Source organism: Hemitrygon akajei, chromosome 3, assembly GCF_048418815.1.
Source record: "Hemitrygon akajei chromosome 3, sHemAka1.3, whole genome shotgun sequence".
NCBI lineage: Eukaryota > Metazoa > Chordata > Chondrichthyes > Myliobatiformes > Dasyatidae > Hemitrygon > Hemitrygon akajei.
In genome coordinates this window covers 113,766,704-113,786,728 of record NC_133126.1, presented here as the reverse complement: position 1 = coordinate 113,786,728, position 20,025 = coordinate 113,766,704, and the positions used below count along the sequence as shown (strand labels likewise).

The window sequence follows — 20,025 nt, the reverse complement described above, 5'->3', positions numbered from 1 at the left end:
AGGCATCCTGTTCTGCCTCTTCACCCTTCTCTATTGCTTCCAGGTGTGAGTGCCAAAAATCCCATAATGCTGTGACTGGCCTAGGTGTCAATGATGCAGCATTGTGGGGTGACAGCCAGTCTGATGTGTTGGGTCATTTGTGGCCTAATGAATACAAATGACCTCCATGTTATGAAGGGGTTGCATTCCTAGAAAGTGCTTTACTTTGCGATTTCTACAATGCAAACCCCTTTTTTCTCCATTGGGTCCCATGTTATAAGTGGAGCTGCATTCCTGTACGATTTTTTTTTTCCTCAGTTACAAAACACCATGGCACAAACAAATGTTCTTTACTCCATCTAGCCCATGCCAGACAGGTCTTCTGCCTAGTTCCATCTACCTGCACCCAAACCATAGCCCTTCATACCTCTTTCATCCATTTACCTATCCAAGCTTCCCTTAAGTGTTGCCACTGAATCCATGTGTACCACTTCTACTGGCACCTCATTCCACACTTGCACCGCCCTCTGAGTGAAGCTCTCCTCAGATTTCCGTTAAATATTTCACCTTTCACGCTGAACCTTTGACCACTAGTTCTAGTCTCACCCAACTTGAGGGTGAAAAGCCTGTATGCATTCACCCTATCTATACCCCTCATAATTTAGTATACCTCTGTAAGATCTCCCCTGATTCTCTTGCACTGCAGTAAATAAAATTCTAAAATATTCAACCTTATCTTATAACTCAGGCCCTCAAGTTCCAGCAATATTATTGTAAATCTCTACACACTTTCCTGTAGGTAAGTGACTAGAACTGCATGCATTCCTCCAAATTCAGCCTCACCAATGTTTTATATGCAATTTCAATCTTCTAACTCCTGTGCTTATTGCCCTGATTTACAAAGTCCAATGTGCCAAAAGCTCTATACAATCGTATCTACCTTTAATGCCACTTTCTAGGAAATATGGATTAGAACTCTCGGGTCCTTTTGTTCTATCATACCCTGCAGTGCCACACCACGGTTTGTCCTTCCAGGGTGCAACACCTCACATCTACATTCATTAAATTCCATTCCATTCTGCAGATGCTAGAAATCCAAAGAAAGACAGACAGAGGCAGAGAGAGAGAGAGATAGACACGCACGCACGCGCGCGCGCACACACACACACACACACACACTCACGATTCTGGAGGAACTTAAAACAGGTCAGGCAGCATCTCGGCAGAGGAATAAATGGTCAACATTTTAGTTCATCAGGACTGGAAAAGAAGGGGGAAGAAGCCAGAATAAAAAGGTGGGAAAGGGGAAGGAGAACAAGCTGGCAAGTGACAGGTGAAATCAGTTGAGGTAGGAGTGGTCGGCAATGAAGTGAGAAGCTGGGAGGTGATAGCTGGAAGAGGTAAAGGGCTGAATAGGGAGGCATCTAATAGAAGACAGCAGACCATAGGGGAAGGCGAAGTAGGAGCAACAGTAGGGGAAGGTGATGAGCATGGGGAGAGGGAAGGAGTAAGAATGTGGAATGGAGGCGGGGGGGAGAAATTAAAGGAAGCTAGAGAAATCGATGTTTCTGCCATCAAGTTGGAGGCTCCCAAGATGGAATATGAGGTGGTGTTCTTCCACCCTGTGAGTGGCTTCATCACAATTGAGAAAGCATCAGTCCATGTCTGATTAACTTCCAGTTAATGCCTCCCCAGCCCCATCTTCTTATGTTGACCGTTTATTCCTCTCCATAGATGGAGCCTGACTTACTGAATTCCTCCAGCATTTTGTGTGTGTTGCCATTTTCCATCTCATATTCCCAGATGGTCCATATCACTTTGCAAGCTTTGATAGCCATTCTGATGGCCCACTGCACTCCAGTCTTGTCATCCACAAATTTTCTGGTCCAGTTGAAGTCGTATAAAATCATTTCATTAGCAATGATGAAAGGACCTAGCTGAATTGTTTCATATCTGTGACAAAACTCAGATTAGAAATGGATTTTGAAAGTGGGATATCAGAAAAAGTGTTACGATTAGAGAATAGGGATTCAATGTGGAAGGGTGGTTTAGAAGGAGTTCATGAAGGTAGTAGGTTAAAATATGGTGACTTAGTGAAAATGGAATAAGGGCTGAAGGATTACTTTCAGGAGGCTGTGTAAGGTGCAGCTCCCCACAGTGCAGCATGTCAGAGACTTTATTTGGCAGATGAAGAGCTTGGCAGCACTGTGCTTGACATGACTTAACATGTCTTTAGGCTGAATAAGTTGTGGCAAAGCAGGGATCAGCTGTGACTGCCAACTGAAGTAATGTAACATCTTGTCCAAATTGTGTTGCCCTGCCATATGAGTGACTACACATTTTCTTTTGCATTTTGTGTTTCTTTTTCCACACACATTCCATGAAGGCATGTTTTTGTTAACTCGAAGTGCTGCAATGTGATGGTTGCCTGTACCAATCTTCATGCAGCCCAGTATATATTCTATGTAATTCAAATTGGGACTAAGGGTTGAGAGACTTCACCTGCGCATGGTATGAAGCAGTTTAAGAATTGATTAGATGGAGATGTAAGAGATCATGACTCTTTCAGGAAGGATAAAAGATGTAATGTGAATAAAAGGATGTTTTACACAAAGAATAGTTAATTTTCTCCTTGAAAGTTAAAAATAGAACCAATGAGTGCCTTCATGGTGGAAATGGATTAGGCACTTATCAGACAATTTGCACTGTTTTGTGGAAAGAGATGGATAAATGTGACAGGGATTGCTCAATTGGGAGCCAGTGTTGGCTGGAAGGGGTATTTCCTGAATCGTTACAATTCTTTGATAATTATGAGTGGGCATGGGCGACATTGGTAAGACCATTTCAAATTGATTAATGTTCATATTGTGCAATTTGTATAGTTTAATTTCAGTCAGTTTTTGTTAGTCTTAGAATCTTCCAGCACAGGAACAGGCCTTGCAGCCCTACCAGTTTGAGTGCTATCTATAATCTGAACTGTTTTGATGTACTATTGAATTGATTTAGTCATTTATGATGTTGGGTTGGTTCTATTGATGACTTTATGGATGCTTGATTATCTTTGTGTTACTGGTTTCCTTGTTTGTCTAAAGAGATTTTGCCTTTGTCATTGGTTCTTTTAATTGATCCTTCCACTTTCTAAAGAAGAGAAAATTGTGTTACATCTGTGTCTTCAATATATTTTGTAGCTGGTGCCACCCATGGGAATGCTGCACAATCCAATGAATGCTGTGACAACAAAATTTGTGCGAACCTCAACTAACAAAGTGAAGTGTCCGGTGTTTGTTGTCAGGGTAAGTTCTCAAGGAAAGAACATTTGAGTTGTGAATCTTTTGGGCTTGCCATGCCTTGTACATTCATCCATAAAGGGATTTGTCTAATTAAGTTCCTTATTACAATGAAGGAATTGGTTGACTTCAATCAGTTTCTGATTCATAAAAGTTGTGAAGCTGGTAAATAGTGTAAGCCATTTAAAGCAACATTGTAGTTATAAGGATGGTGTCCAGTTCCACACAAGTACAATTTTCTGCCTCCAAAACATCTTTACCCAGTTTTTGAAACATCATGATCTCCTTTGCAAGAGCCATCATCATTGCACCATCGGAACTTTCCTTTGCCTCTGTATTTTTGGTTACCTCCACATGTGTCGATCATGATCTCAGAATGCTTTGGTCAAGTTCAGGCTGTTTTAAAGTGTTTGGATTTCCCCATGTTATTCATTTTACCTTGCTAATTACTGCCATGCAGTGACATCATTGGCACTCAACTCCATTACTACTTTTAACCTGTCTTATGTATTAACACTTGCTACTTAAAATGCCTTTTTTTGTTCATTTTATTTGTGCTACTAATGAAAACCTCATCAATGTTGTGATGGCAGATAATCCATTCTGCTTCAGTTCAATTAACCCTTTCTTTGTGCCTGTGTTAGCATTGGCAGCAAAATTTTTGGTTTGACAGTAGCTGTTACCTTTACATGAGATCTGAATGTGATGTTATGTAAGCTGCTGCCATGGGAATTACAGATGCCTGGCATTTAAGTTTGACCGCGCTTGCATGGCAATATTAAACACGTGCATTCTTATTGTTAAGGTGTGTTCCCAAGCTCATGTATTTGCTTTCATTTGATGGGTGGGTTTCAGCTTTGAGGTTGAATTGCAGTAGAATATTTCTATCTTGAAGGCTTTGTATAGGTGCCATGTGAAACGAGTAATGTACCTGTATATACCTACAAAGTAATCAAGTTTTTATTTGAAAAGTGGTCTAATATTTAATGTTACTGTCTTTAACAAAATACAAACATTACTCTGCACCATTTAATTTTTTTGGGAAAATGAATGTTTAGAAACCTAAATTTCTTTTCTACTAACACTAATACAGAAGACAAGAAGTAAACATCTAAAACAAAAAGTTTATAAAACATCTGGGGTGCCTAAGACTTTTGCAGGGAACTGTATGATCTCTGTTCAGCACTATAGTCAAAATCTATTTAGGTCTCCATTAAACCTTGAACATATGACCAAAGCCTATGGCTCTGTCATGGACAGATTAAAAATATTTAGATGATGGGCATATAAAATGTTTGAAATCCTGGAATTGCAGGGATTGTTCCTTTGTTAGACAGTTGTACAAATTTACCTGATTCTTTTGCTTGCTGTTTACTTATGTGTGTGAATTTTTGTTTTTGTTCTGATTTAGTGGACTCCTGAAGGAAGACGTTTAGTTACCGGTGCTTCAAGTGGAGAGTTCACTCTCTGGAATGGGCTGACATTTAATTTTGAAACTATTTTACAGGTATGAAGTGGGAGATAGGGAAAGGAGAAAGGTTTGTGAATAAAAATGGAGTTGTATAATGTGTCCTGTGCTGTAGCAACAAATTTTTAACAAGTTTTTTCTAATGTTTCCATTGAAATGAAGCATCTGTTGTGGGTTTCAACAGATCTATACTTACGTTGATGAACAAATAGCCATTTGTCAGTTGTAGTATTTAGGCAAAACAATCTCATTTGATTAGGGTGGTATCCACTGATCTTAAACAGTTATCCTGGGTTATTTTTGTCAGAAACGCCAGTGATATTGCAGTTGCTCCCTTGCTGTGTGTGTAAGTTTTATTTTCACATTTTCAAATCCTTGTCCATTTAGTTTGGCACCTTGTTTCAAATTTCTGCCCAGCTATTCAGATAAGTGAAGATGGAGAAGGTTTCTCATTGTAATTTTACCTGATACTATTATCTGTTGGTGGTCCAACCTGATATTGTAAACCTGACCTCAGGGAAACTATGGCATAAATTATGCATGCTTCTTTCTGGTCAGGAGCACACCATGTATCAACTCACATGCCTGCCATGTCAGACGCCATCTGCCCCACTGTTGCAGATCCCACGTTAACTATAACAGAACTGGAGTAGAAGAATTCATCCAATGTATCTGATTGCATGATGGAATTGGACATTTTGTTATCAACATTATTCAATAGTACTATTTAGTTGCTGTGGACACAATTAAAGTAAAAGCAATTATTCTCATGAAGTTAAATTAACGGTCTTGTTTGAACACTTCAGTTGTTCCAACTACACCAGCACTAATGACTTCAATTTATAGTAGTAGTCATGCCAACAATGCAAACAGAATATTTTTTAAATTTGTCATCTCCATATTTTTAAGATTTTTCCGCCATTGACTGATTAATCCATAACTTTTGCCTCTTATTTAAATTCCTGATATACTTAAGTATTGTTACTCACAGTCTATTCCCTATTGAAGTAGTTGATTCTTAACAGTGATGAGCTATTACATTGGTTTCTTCCTTTTGCCATTACCTGGAATGATAGATTTGTCCAGTACCATATTTTTATTGAATGTTGTAAATAATTTTAATTGCACAAAACAAGTTAGTGAAACATCGGGATGTTTTATCTTAATGATCATATAAATAATATCAGAGCTCTTAATCTGTGATTCTCTTAGAGATCATGAGTATTTACTATTTTTCCATGCTCTTTAGTTTGCATTTGATTTTTGCACTTCCTGCTTTTTCTTCCTATTCATGTTGTTCTGAGAGGATTAACCTCAGTTGTTCAACTTTAGTAGTTACATCTAGTTTGCCCATAGTACTTAGAAATGAGATTCTATTCAGAAATTATACCTCTGTACCATATCTGCACTGGGTAAAGTCACCGAGCCATCCTGGCTGTTAATCAGGGTTACATGTTAGTTTGAGGTCATTGTTGCTGGTGTTTGATTTGTCATAATGTACAGAAGCCTACTCTCCAGCTTAAGTGTCAAATGCCGACAGATGCCAAAAGCTGTCTCACCATTTTTGGTACTGATGCCTTCAAATACCCTTTCCAACAGTAGGAATAGCCTCATATTATGTATTATCAGACCCATGTGCAAGCAGATTCAGAGAAATATCAGTGAAAGTTTATGGTTGGTACTGGTGTACTGAGCCACAGATCAAGAGCTTATTAGATTGTTAGGCTGGTCAGGTATTCCAGAAGTTAGCAACTAAAGTGGTGTTGCTTTAGACAAAATAAATGTTCATGTGAAATGGCAATTTAATGTTTGTAAAGCATCTTAAGAATGTATTCTGCATTTTTTTCTCTCAACAGGCTCATGACAGTCCAGTTAGAGCCATGACCTGGTCTCATAATGATATGTGGATGCTGACAGCTGACCATGGTGGATATGTGAAGTATTGGCAGTCCAACATGAACAATGTGAAGATGTTCCAAGCTCACAAGGAGGCGATTAGAGAGGCCAGGTGGATTAATGCTATGCAGTTTTCTGTAGGGATTGGTATAAATATATTGTCATTTCAATGTATTCTAGGTGAAGTTGTGCATGGTTTCAATGAAACCCTGGGAGTGATGCCTCAGATTTTATGCTCAATATTTTTATTTGTCTCCTCATTTATACAGAGAACCACATTGTCTACTATAGAACCATGGTGTGGTATGGATACATTGCCATTTTTGAGAAATGTGGATGTTGGCAGTATGCTTTACTGCTCAGAGTTTTGCTGCAGTGCTAATGTGTACAAGTATTCCTTTTATGAGTTCTTTGTAAAGCAAGATTTGACATTTTAAATAAAGTATTTCCTTTTTTTTCTAAAACTGAATAAAGGTTAAAACTTCAGAAATAAAGCCAGTTGCATCACCAAAGTAAAATGGTCACCAGGGTCCAGATGATGGTGATCTATGGAGGAATTAAAAATAAATACTAGATCACAGACATCCATCTACAACCAGTGACAACCGAGATTGAAGAACTTCAAAATGATAAAATTTTAAAATCATTTTAGTGTTTTCACCATAAAAGCAGTAAAATTAAGTGGTGGGTTTTGCAGCTTGTAACATTTACTTATGGTTTGATTTCACTGGAGAGCAGCAGATTTTTTTTTAGGAATCTTTTATCCCATTTCATCTATGTACCCATTACATTGAGCATGTCGTGTCAGTGAACACATTTTAGTATCACCAGATAATGCTGTAACTTACCTATTTAGACAATGAACCAAAGCAAGTCAATGAGCAATTAGTAAGGCCAAAGGGATTTTCCATCAATGCCAGGAGTGGCAGGCTTTGAAATATTCTTCAAAATTTTTGTGCTGACAGATTAACATCCTGGTTATGCTCTGATTATCGGGCTGTTGTCTGTTGACACAGCATACTAGAAGAACCAAATGGCAGCACAGGGATACTGCAAAATTGAGCACAAATACCTTCATGATCAGATAGTAGCTATTAGCAACAGCATTCATGTGGCTATGACTGTTGGCGCCCAGATGTACAACACTATGATACTTATGCTTGGTGTGACTAAGTGAAGCTGTATCTTTTAACATCTGGTGCTTTCAGAACAGCAATATACCTTTAAATTTCACATTTACAGATACCTTTCACAAGTCATAAAAAATCACAACCTAACTAATCTGATTTAATTGACAAAATCTCATTGTTTTTGAAACTGAGTTTCACAATGATAGAATTTTGCTGGTTTTCTTTAACCCACTACATTACTCTAGCTAAATTCTGCAGCCAACATGTATTTTTATAACAACGCCCTATTCCTTTGCTTCTGTGAATGACATACTTGGGTCATTGCTTTGATGATGAGACATATGAGAAAGTGCTATTTACCATTACTGCCATATGGAAAAGCATTCATGTATGGATTCAAATTTTATGCAGATTTGCTATGCAAACCTTAGTATACATTTGTAGCCAGTGCTTATTCATCTTGCAGTTATCACCTTCTGTGGAAGTGTATACACTATCCATGGCATTGCAAAAGCTCAGCAACCTAAGGGTTTTTAACATGGTGGAACTTTGATTATAGGCACACCTGCAGTCAAGGCACTTGATTTCATTGGAGTCTGATGTGGTTATGGATGATCTAACAAAACAGATAGTGGAGTGTCCTTGTTCTGAACTTTCACAATTAAGTATTTTTTATTATGGGTGATAAATAATTATAATCACCATCATGGCTTTGTGTCTGGCTGGGCAGCTGTAGATGGGGCTTCATTTTGGGGAGTCCAACGCCGGTGGGAGACCCGCCATGGTGATGGCCTCGACCTTGGGAGACCCGTCGTAGGTCTGGCCTCATTCTTGGGAGACCTGCCATAGTTATGGCTTCAACTCTGGGAGGCCAGAGCTCTACATCTGGGTGCAGAGTGGGAGTTTTGGCTCAACATGTTTGTCTCCAGCAAGAGTTGGTTTGATGATATTTCAGAATGCTTCATTAAGAAATCTTAAATAATCTAAATAAATCTGTTGGAAATTGGGAGAAAAATCTTGCTGTCAAACTTTGTGTAACAAGACTTCAGTCAACCAATTTCTGTTTTCTCCTAATGGAGGATGCACTCCCATGTTAGCAGTTAAGTGAGGTTCCAGGCTAAAGCATTGTGGTTATTCTAGTTAACTTCTGGATCCATTTATACAGAACACTTGTATGAGGATGAGCCAGATTGGGCTCTGTTCGGCTCGTGTTAAATGCTGACATCTTTCCCCTACTGTGTGTCTTCATGTAACAGTTTCTCACCTACGGATAATAAATTTGCCACATGTTCTGATGACGGCACTGTTCGAATTTGGGACTTTCTTCGATGCCACGAGGAACGTATACTTCGAGGTATGTAAAGCAAAATGCTACTATATCATTTTTATACTGGGCCGACCAGTTTAATTAAGGGTGTTCATCCTGGTGTTCAAAAATCCACCACACAATTGCTTAGATAGGTTCTAACAGATTAAAATGTCTGCAATTTACACTGCTGTCCCTCTTATCAAAGTGATAAGGAAAGCACATCTTTTATACCTACGATTCACATTTAAACAAAACTGACATGCTTGCCAATTCTTAATTCTGCACCTCCTCAGCATGGTGCCATTTATTTCCCTCTATCTCTCATATATGTGTCTTCATTTGAGATGATGAATTTATAACGTGGGGCATCTCACTTTGTAATTTGTGTTGGGCCAGTGTGAGAAGTATGGTTTTATAACCTTGGGGGTCAGTGTTTCACAGTTGAAAAATATACGTGGTTATTGTCCCAGGACTTTCAGCAGAGAATAATACAGAATCTAAAACTCTTGCTCTCCACTATCAATCATCAGCTATTACGGGCAGTTGATAATAAATTATGCACAAGATCTATTCTGCAATTTAAGCATCTCAGTTTGAACACACTGATCTTGATTTGTTACTACAATACTATAGTTTATTGCCAAATGGAATTTGATGGCAGATGGGCTTGAATAAAATATGTGCTTTTCAGCACTGCTTTACCAACTGTGCAAACAAACACACTTTGAAATGTTTCTGCTCAGCCAGCAGTATTCCCATTGCTCAGCGAGCTAGTTTCAGTAGTTTCAGGTTCAAAGAAAACAAATTCCAGAGCACAAAAATCTAGGTTGGCAATTCAGTGCAGCACTGAGGGAGTGTCACACTGTCTTATTACATCTTTCAGATGAAATAAGTAGCTGAGGGTCTTAACTGCTCTCTTGAGTGAGCCGAAAATGTCCTTAGTTGTTATATGTAGGAAAATCATTCCTGTTGATGAAGCCAGTGTTTATTTCTCATTCGGTAGCATTTTAAACAAGTTATTACCATTTATTAAGAACTTTCTCTTTAGATTACATTTGCCTTTGCTGATTTTCCTTTGTTTAAGCAGTTAGGCTGTTTCATTGAATACATTGGTTTGTCATATGGTTGTGACAAGAGCTGGTGTTTTTCTTCTGAATGGGTAGGGAGTGAGCCAAGTTCAGTAAATACTGCATCAAGATTGTGCTGTATAATTTCCATCTACCTGAGATGGTTGACAAGACTAAGGCTTAACATTTCATATGAAAGATAATATCTTGCACCATTCTCTGACCCATAGTCTTGCCTAAAGTTGGTGTTCATCTGCAAGTGGGGCTCAAACTAATAATCTGGCTTCGGTGAGAGAACACAGAGCAAAAATGACAGCTACTGTTCATGTCCAAATCGAGCTTAGAGTGATAGATGAGGTACACGCAGAACTAACCTACATTTAATATTAATTGTCTTTCTATTCTACTTGTGTGCCGGGAAGTCTTAAGAGCCTTTAGATTTTCAGTGTCTAAGTTAATTATACAATGCAAAAAAATGCATTCAAATTTACTATGGTAAGACAGCCTGGTTTAACACTAATTTGTTATCTGTTGTCAACTGACAGATCCTTTGGTTGGTCATACAGATTTTGATCATGGAATGGGTGCTTTTCTAGTGATATTTGCTTTATTGTAGTTTATGGAAAAATCTGCATCAGAGAGCTGGGCCTCTTCCAGCATCTATAATTGCTTATGTTTGGTGGGAGGGTGCAGTGGGGATGAATGGTCATTATAGTGTTACTAGAGGATGAAGTGAAATGCAGCATGACCAAATTGAAAATTGTGTTAATATAGCCTTTAATGTGTATTAGTTGAAGGGCAGCATCTCCAATAATACAGTATTCTTTGCTATCATTCCAAATCCTCAACCCTCTGACCCATGAGCAAAAATATCATGAAGTAAGCAAGAGTGATGTGGAAGTCAAAAATCAATACTTCAGGCGCTTAAAGGCTGAAATTATTTTAAGAGAAAATTCAGACAATACTTAGGTTAGGCAGCACACACAGAAAAAAACAATTGTTTTTCAGTTTGAAAACATCAGAAATGGAAAGGTAGGAAAGCAAGTTGTCACGAATCTGCAGAGGGGATGGAGGAAGTGATAGATAGGACAAAGTATCTCTGATCAAAAGGGCAGAGATGCCTGAGTGGACTAATGTTTACAGAGCCATCTGAATCACAGATTAGTAAGTTAACAGCAGTTGTATTAAATGTGCTCATTGCTGCTCTTTTGCATAAATCAGAGTTTGAATATGGGACCTGTCCTTCCTTCTATCACACCATGCTGTGAATGTTTTCTAAAACTGGGTTCAGAAAGTGCTGTTCAGAGATGTTAAATTTTGTCATCCTCTACAACTTATACATTTCTGAATATTTTCAAATGTTCTTGCAGAGTTAAAATATTTTCATAAATCTTAATTTTAGGGAGATACTGTGATGGTGAGTTTAATCTCTGAAGTTTCAGTTCAGCCCTGACTTAAGTTTTTAGTACAACAATACTGTATATTAAATTACCAACAAGAGATAATCTGCAGATGCTGGAAATCCAAGCAGTGCTCACAAAATGCTGTTGTATATTAAGTTGCTGGATTAGTATTCAGATACCAGCTCCATTGATGCAGAGACGTTCAAATTCTATCACGGCAACAGGAGAGTCTAAACAACAAATAAAAAATTGAATAAAAGGATAGTATCAGTTATGGCAACCATGATTGTAAAAATCCATCCAGTCCACTAATGGAATTCTACCATCTTTGTTTGATCTGGCCTGCATGTGACTCCCAACAATGTGAGTGCCATTTTTTTTTACTGGCAATTTGGCTAGTTAGGAATATCAGAACAGACTCAAAACTGATAATGTAGAATTAGTTCACATTTAAAAAAGTTTTATTCAGTCAACTTGCTCTGCAAATTACCGACATCTGAGGTTACTTTATAGCATAGGAACATAGAAAATAGGTGCAGGAGTAGGCCATTCGGCCCTTCGAGCCTGCACCGCCATTCAGTATGATCATGGCTGATCATCCAACTCAGAACCCAGTACCTGCTTTCTCTCCATACCCGCGATCCCTTTAGCCACAAGGGCCATATCTAACTTCCTCTTAAATATAGCCAATGAACTGGCCTCAACTGTTTCCTGTGGCAGAGAATTCCACAGATTCACCACTCTCTAGCATTTTATGTTGAAATTGAATGTAATATATGTATCTCTTGTGGATGGAAATATTTTACCTTAATTTTTCTAGATTTTTTTTGGAATCTTGAGTCTATCAATAGCATCTATTGTCTATCCCAAATGGCCTTTAGATGGCAGTGGTGTGCTGCTGCTTTGAATGACTGTGGTTCTTCTGGTGAGTGTATCCCCACCCAATGGTGCTGATCAACAGGGAGTTCCAAATCTGGCAACATTGAAGGGCCAGAAATAAATTCCAAATCAGGACCTGTAAATAGCAGTGTTACCATGCACTTGCTAAACTTGTTCTATTTGGCAGTTGAAGGATTGAATGGTGCCTTCGTGAGTTAACAGCAGTGAACTTTGTGAATGATGTTCACTGCAGTTACCATGTTGTAAAGGGAATAAATATTTAGGATTATTGATTAAGTACTGAATGCTTTCTCTTGGGTTGTGTCAAGCTTGACACAGTCTTGTGTCTTGTAGTTAGAAAGGATTTAGAATTTGAGGTAGTAAATCATTTATACCCTCAGAGGCTGACAGGATACTCAGCCTCTGGAGGTATGAATTAGGAGTAGGCAACTCAGATCTGTTCAGTTACCCAATATGATCATGCCTGACCTGCTTTCATTTTTGTGACTGGTCCACTTGAGTTTCTAGTGGTGATCCCAAGGTTGTTGATTGTAGGGCTGTTGGTAATATCAATGGAAGATGGTTAAACAACCTCTTATTAGAGATGAACGTTCTTTGACCTGTCTGTTGCATAAATGCTTGGGCATTTTTCATTCCTTGTCTGGAATCTGTAAGGTCTTGCTGCCTGCTGGAATGGACATGTATAAAACAAAACTGCTTATAGAAACAGGTAGCATCTATAGAAGCAGAAGAACGGACTGCTTCATTTGCTGAGGAGTTGGGAATTGAATGTTTCCTCTTTGATTTTACAATAGGAGGAACAACAGTAATGAAACAACTGTAAATGGCAGGGTGCAGGATACTGCCCAGAATAACTCCTGCTTTGATGACCTTGGCTGAATAATTGACATTTGGCAACCAAAAACACCTTTGTGCAAAATATGATTCAAAACATTGAAGTGTTTTCCCTTTGATACCCGTTGTCTTCCATTTTAGCTGAGTTCTTTGATGTCACAATCAACTGTTGCTTCAATGTCAAGGGCAGTCACACTCATCTCTTTTGGAATTCAGCTCTTTGGTCTGTGTTTGGACCAAAGCTTTGAAGAGGTCTAGTGAGGAGTGGTCCTGGTGAAACTCAAGCTGGGCATTGGTGAGCAGATGACTGCCACTTAAGAGCACTGACATTCTCCAACACTTTTGAGTGTAGTTCACTGCATGTGATGTGAGCTATCTTTTATAAACAGAACATACGCAGGTGATTTCCACACTGCTGTGTAGAATATTACTGTAACCTTAAAAAAATAAGAATGAAAATTTTCTATCAGAATATATTTCATGATGTTCTCAGGTAAACATCTAGCTTCTCAAGGATAATCCAATGTGCTGCTTTTTAAATCCCATAATGAGCTATTAAGAACAGTCTGTCAAATTTGGCTGATTATGGTTTCCTTAACTCTATCCCGAACTTACTGTACAGAAGATGAAGGGCACTTGACCAACTGTTTTAACTTTTTCGAAAGCAATTACTTTTCGTCTGATGCTAGTTGCTGCTATCACCTTTAACAGATAAATTCCTGCTTCATATTGATTTCCTTAGCTGTTCTGATAATCTGTCATTCAGCATTATACCTTTACTGCAATCTAGATTCTTGAAAATAAATACACATTTGAAATTAAATTGGTGATATTTTACAATCCAGAAGCACAACCACCCTATATTTGTGGAAATTTCAAAGCTGGGGTCTAGGCTTGAAATACACACATACATATGTCCTTACCTGCCAAGCTAAGTTCTTAAAGGTACCATTTTTTTAGTGCTAAATCCATCATGATGACTCTTTAGCACTGATTCATATTTGCATTAAATAATTGTGCACATTCTATTATAAATACAGACTAAGTGAATTTTAGATGATCTTAAAGGCAAACACGAGGAAATCTGCAGATGCTGGAAATTCAAGCAACACACACAAAATGCTGGTGGAACGCAGCAGGTCAGGCAGCATTTTGTGTGTGTTGTTTAGATGATCTTAACCTTATTTTCCTCTACACTATCATCGTAAGCTTGATCAATTTGATTTTTCTGAGTTTTTTTATTGCAGTGACTCCTAATATTGACATTGTGCCTGAATTGCAACAATGTCCTGTGAATGACATTAATGATTCAAGGATTTGACATTTCTGAAATGTTTTCCAGTAATTTGTTAAATTTACATTCATCTCCCATGTGCTTTACAAGTCCTTACTCCTGGAGGTCACATTTTGTTGAATTAGGGTTTACGCCTAGAGTGAGTTTAAACTGTGGATTGATTTGCACTTGTGTTAATATCAATCAGTGTATAATCTTTCCAAACGTTTGTATAATTTATTAATTTTCAGTCTCCATTACTTTGTTTTTTTGCTGAAGATGTCTTGCATTTCAATTGCACCTTTAACATCCTTTAAGAACATTCCAATGCTTTTAAAGTCCATGAAGATAATGGATGAACTCACTAGAAGAAATATGTAGCGAGCTTGTGTGGCTTCAAATATGTAAATATTCACTGATTTAATTCAGAATATTACAACATAAGCCATAAGCCCAAAGAAGCAATCAAAAACAATACTGACTTCTGAAGTCATCCATATTTTAATTGACACCATATCAAAATTAAAATGGATGACTGATTTTAAAAAAAAAGAGTTTTAGATTGTCAGCCAGTGCAATTTCATTCATTGAGATTGGGGAATTCTTCTGCACCAGAGGTGGAGCTGAACTGTCTCTACCCTTTCCCTGCTCCTTCAGACTTGATCTACAAACGTACACTAAAACTAACACACACAACACGTTGGAGGAACTCAGCAGGTCAGGCAGCATCCATGGAAACGAACAGTCAACGCTTCAGGCTGAGACCCTTCGTCAGGCCTGAAGCATTGACTGTTCGTTTCCATGGATGCCTTGACCCCAGCATCTGCAGAGTGTTCTGTGTACACTAAAACTGATCTTTAGTCAAGTTCCACTTGCAGCCATTAGCCATTAATACTTATTTAAATCTAGTCATTGTTTGTGATTCCAACCTCACATTCATGATTTTGTTTGACCAATGGCACGAGCAATGCACTTTATTTCTAGATCTTTGCAGTGATCAGAACTTTCTGATTTCACTTTCCAAGGTCTTGGACACACATTGCAAAACCCGCATTTATGACCTATTCCTTACTGTTCCTAAGTTGAATGGTGTGATTTTGCTATTTAGGGGCATTTAAGAACGAACTATATGATGGGAATGGTGTCATATTTAGGCTATACTTGGTTGAAGGACATTCAGTAGGTTTTTTAAGACATTCAGCAATTTTGCAGTTATCATTAGTAATGAAGTTCTTCAAAATTCCAAATTTATTGAGTTGAAACCACTGGCATATAGATAATAACCTGGTTGTGAACACTTTTAGAATGCTGATCAAAGCAGACAGTTGTAAGTGAAATGAATAATGATCTCAAATGTTTACGTGAAAGATATTTTCTTGCTTAATTCACATTTTATAATTTCAACATAGTTTTGCACAAAAAATTTTGACCTGTATTTTTCAAATTTTTCAAACAGTCTCCAGTCATATTGAAAAGCAGCTTTGCAAAGCTTTTACATCCCTGTTACTGCTTTAGATACTTGAGGATTTTCTTCCTTTGCAGTGATCTAGGCACCATGGTGTAGATCTGCATATATGTGTGTTTTAAGTTTCCTTTATTTGAAATACCCATGTTTGGAGGAGTTGGCATTATAAGGAGCAGGTGGAAGTGTAAGAAACTTTGAAGATTATTGTTGCACTTTTGCCAGCTGTTGAGGGAAGAAATGCTAAACCTATTCCTATAGTGTGGTGAATTGTGACCAAAACGAGGTTTAAAAGACCAAGAGCATTCACAGCATATTAGCTAACAGTAGAAAGCAGTTAATAGATACAAATTATAGGTTTCAGATTGAAAGAAAAAGCATTTATAATTATGGAGGAATCAAAAACTGACTTCAGTGCTTATTTACTCCAGACAAGTAATCAAATTCTGTTTGAACATGTACAGTTAATGACAGGGACCTTATTGTTAATGTACAGAGAGACCTTGGGTGCAAATCCATAGCTCAACGTAAGTGGAAACACAGGTTGTTAGGGTAGTGAAGAAGACATTTGGCATACTTGCCTATGTAGGCCAGAGCATTGATTCTTCTCCAGTCCTCAACCTTTCCCACCCACCTGGCTTCACCTATCAGCTTCTAGCTAGCCTCCTCTCTTCCCCGCCCCCCCCCCCAAAAAAAAACCATCTTTTAATTCTGGCATCTTCCCCCTTCTCAGTCCTGAAGAAGGATCTTGGCGTGAAACATTGATTAATTTCCATAGATGCTGCCTGACTTGCTGAGTTCTTCCAGCATTTTGTGTGTGTTACTTTGGATTTCCAGCAGCTGCAGAGTTTCTCAGGTCATTGATTACATGAGTTGGGCTGTTATGTTGCAGCTGTGCAAAATGTGGGTCAGGCTTTTATCTTGAGTATTGTGCACAGTTCTAGTTGCTGCACAATTGCAAGACTATGGTAGCGATAGAGTGCAGAAGAGACTCAAAGAGATGGTGCCTGGAATGGTGGATTGTAAAAAGGATACATTGGAGAGGTGGTGTTTATTCTCATTGGAATGTAGGAGGCTGAGGGGTGACTTTACAGAGGTTTATAAAAATACATGTGGGATAGGCTGAACCTTTTTCCCCAGAATAAGAGTTTAAATCTAGCAGAAAAGGTTTCAGGTGAGAGGGGATGAAATTTAAAGGAGATATGAGGGGTGAGTTTTTCACATTTGGCCAGGCACTTGAATGTGAAAGGCATGGAAGAAGATGGCCTTTTTGCAGGCATAAATAGGCATTATGGTCAGCATAGAGGAGGTGGGTCAAAATAGCCCATTTCTCTGCTATACAATTCTATGAATTTGAAACTTCAGGTTACAATGATGAATGAAAAACATCCAATTTATTTAAATTGAGCAGTATAATGGTCTGCACTAAAATATCGCTGTGATCCATCTTGTTACTGCAGAATGGCTCATGTGATCAGCCAGTGCAGACCATTGCATTTACCAACAGGCCTGACGGTAATGAGATTTTTGAGTTTTGTTCAGAAAGTGGGATTTGCTACTGTAAATTGTTTGAGGCAAAAAATGTAGGTGCTTGTAAAGGGAAACTAAATGATTGAAAATAAACCAGTCAGTATTACTGAAAGTTTGAGATGAGATTGAGAGTGAAAGTTAGGTGGGGGTTGATGAGAAAACTAGTATGGATTTTAAATCCAAGTGTGTACTGGTTGGAGCATTATGGCCTGCTTTTATGTTGTCAATTAGCTGTTGCTGAGTATTTCACACTTTTCCTGCTTTTTGTGTGTAATTTTTTTGTTTTACCCTTTTTTTTGCAATTATTTAAAACCAGGTTCTTTTTGTGGATTTTTACAAGGTCGGTGCTTGATGAGGTCCGGTAGAATTTTGGCCTGGTTATTTGATTCACTCATTTCTATGTGGTAACTAAGTGGCCACAGGCATGCAAACGGAGTCCCATACATGTTGGATTGCTTCCCTTACTCAGTGTAAAAGTGATGCAAAGACAAAAACCTGTTGCTGCAGAAAACCAAGTTGCATTACATTAACTGCAGTAACAGGATGGATCACACATGCATTTAGTGAATACCATAAAAAATAATTTGTTTGGAATGTGTTTCACTGATAATTGTAATCTAAAATTACAATCTGAAGGCATCATTGAGCATCATGTGACAATAAAAGTCACACTTTTCAAGGTATCTCCCATGCTGCAGCTTTACACCACAGCTCGCATGGCCTTGAGCAGCAAGCTCAATGTGATGTAATTGCAAATTGTACTTAGTTGGGTAGGGTTAGAGCCAAGTGCATGTTTATAAACATATGGCATGACTAATTAACACAAAACAAGTATCCAATCACCAGATACCGCTACAGGGTTTCTGAAGAATGACTGCTTAATTGTGTAGTTTCATTTTTGTGCAGCGAAGTCCGCATCCACGCAGCTCACCATTTTCCTTCATTTATTCTTAACCTTAATTGTTCCATGCTGACTAGAAGTACTATTATTGACTGCAGGAGGAGGAAACCAGAGGTCCATGAGACAGTCCTCATCAGGGGTGGAGAGGGTCAGCAACTTTAAACTCCTCAGTGTTATCATTTCAGAGGATCTGACCTGAGTCCAGCACGTAAGTGCCATTACTACGACTATTATCTAAAACTTGGACAAACCTCCATGGATGTGTGGTGGAGAGTGTTTTGACTGGTTACATCAGAGCCTGGTATGGAAATACCAATGTCCTTGTATGGACAAGCCTACTAAAAGTAGTGGACACAACTTGGTCTATCAAGGGTAAAGCCCTATCCACTTTTGAGCACATCTACACGGAGTGCTGTCACAGGAAAGCAGTATTCATCATCAAGGCTGCCCACCATCCAGGCCATGCTCTCTTCTCATTGTTGCCTTCAAGAAGAATATATAGGAGCTTCAGACCCACACCACCAGGTTCAAGAACAGTTACTACCTCTGAACTGTCAGGCTGTTGAACCAGAGGAGATAACTTCACTTGCCCTGTTGCTGAACTATTCCCACAACCTATGGACCCACTTTCAAGGACTCTTCATCTCATGTTCTCTATCTATTTACTTATTTGTTTGGTTATTTTTGCTTTTGAACAGTGTTGTCTTTTGCATATGGATTATCTGTCCTGCTGGGGATGGCTTTCATTGATTCTATTTTCCTCCTTGTATTTACTGTGAATGCCCACAAGAAAATGAATCTCAGGGCTGTATATGGTGACATAATATGTACTTTGAAAATAAATTTATTTTGATCTTTGAAGCTATTGAGTGCCTTCCTGAAATGCATTAGATTTAATGTTCTAACACCTGTGCTGATCTTTGAAAGAAACATTTACTGATACTCTATTAGAGAGGCTTAAAAATACTTCTATATTTGTACAACTCCAAAACAGGTGAAAAACGTTCCCAATTCAGCAGCTTGGCTGTAAGTACTTTTACTACTTCTGTTAGCCACCCTTCACTTTAGTATCCATTCCCTTTACCACAGTGAGGGGAGAGTAAGGAAGTTGATGCTATTTTGATGTATTTAAATTACTTGGTTATGAGACTTTGAAATGCTATATAAGAGGAGGGAAATACAGATCAGAAAGTGCATATTGAAGTACTGGTAATGAAAGTCAGTGGACTTGGAAATTTGAAATGAGCCCGAGTAGTAGTGTATAAATATCGATCCTTCAGTCTGGCTTTTCAGCAGTAGCCTTTAATTGCAGTTTATAAGGATTTTTTTTGTGCCAGTCAAGCTAGTCATACCAATTACATCAAGTGTGATGGGAGAAAAAAGATGAAAAGTATGCTTTGTACAACTGTACACGTATGACATTTCAGGCACAGGTTTGCATGACTAGAAGGCATCGTATAAATACTCTGTTTTTCAGTGGAAGGAAGTCTTTATTAAAGGAAAATTAAATGTGATGTCAGTTCTATCACTGTGATGTCATATTAAAATCTAACTACTTGGTAAGGGTTCCTTTAACTCTATAGAAG

The 20,025-nt window shown here is 38.3% G+C and overlaps 1 protein-coding gene across 4 annotated transcripts in view; it reads left to right on the top strand.

Annotated features, from left to right (window-relative positions):
- Nucleotides 1–20,025, top strand: part of wdr33 (WD repeat domain 33) — a 134,356-nt gene that overhangs the window by 36,529 nt on the left and 77,802 nt on the right. For 3 of the 4 annotated variants that reach the window (XM_073040628.1, XM_073040626.1, XM_073040627.1), the window contains exons 4-7: nt 3,168–3,272; nt 4,678–4,773; nt 6,591–6,742; nt 9,017–9,114. In XM_073040628.1, the coding sequence (XP_072896729.1) occupies nt 3,168–3,272; nt 4,678–4,773; nt 6,591–6,742; nt 9,017–9,114 (451 nt within the window). Of the gene's footprint in view, nt 1–3,167; nt 3,273–4,677; nt 4,774–6,590; nt 6,743–9,016; nt 9,115–18,537; nt 19,301–20,025 lie in introns of those variants that run through there. The other variant, XM_073040629.1, reaches the window with a different exon arrangement.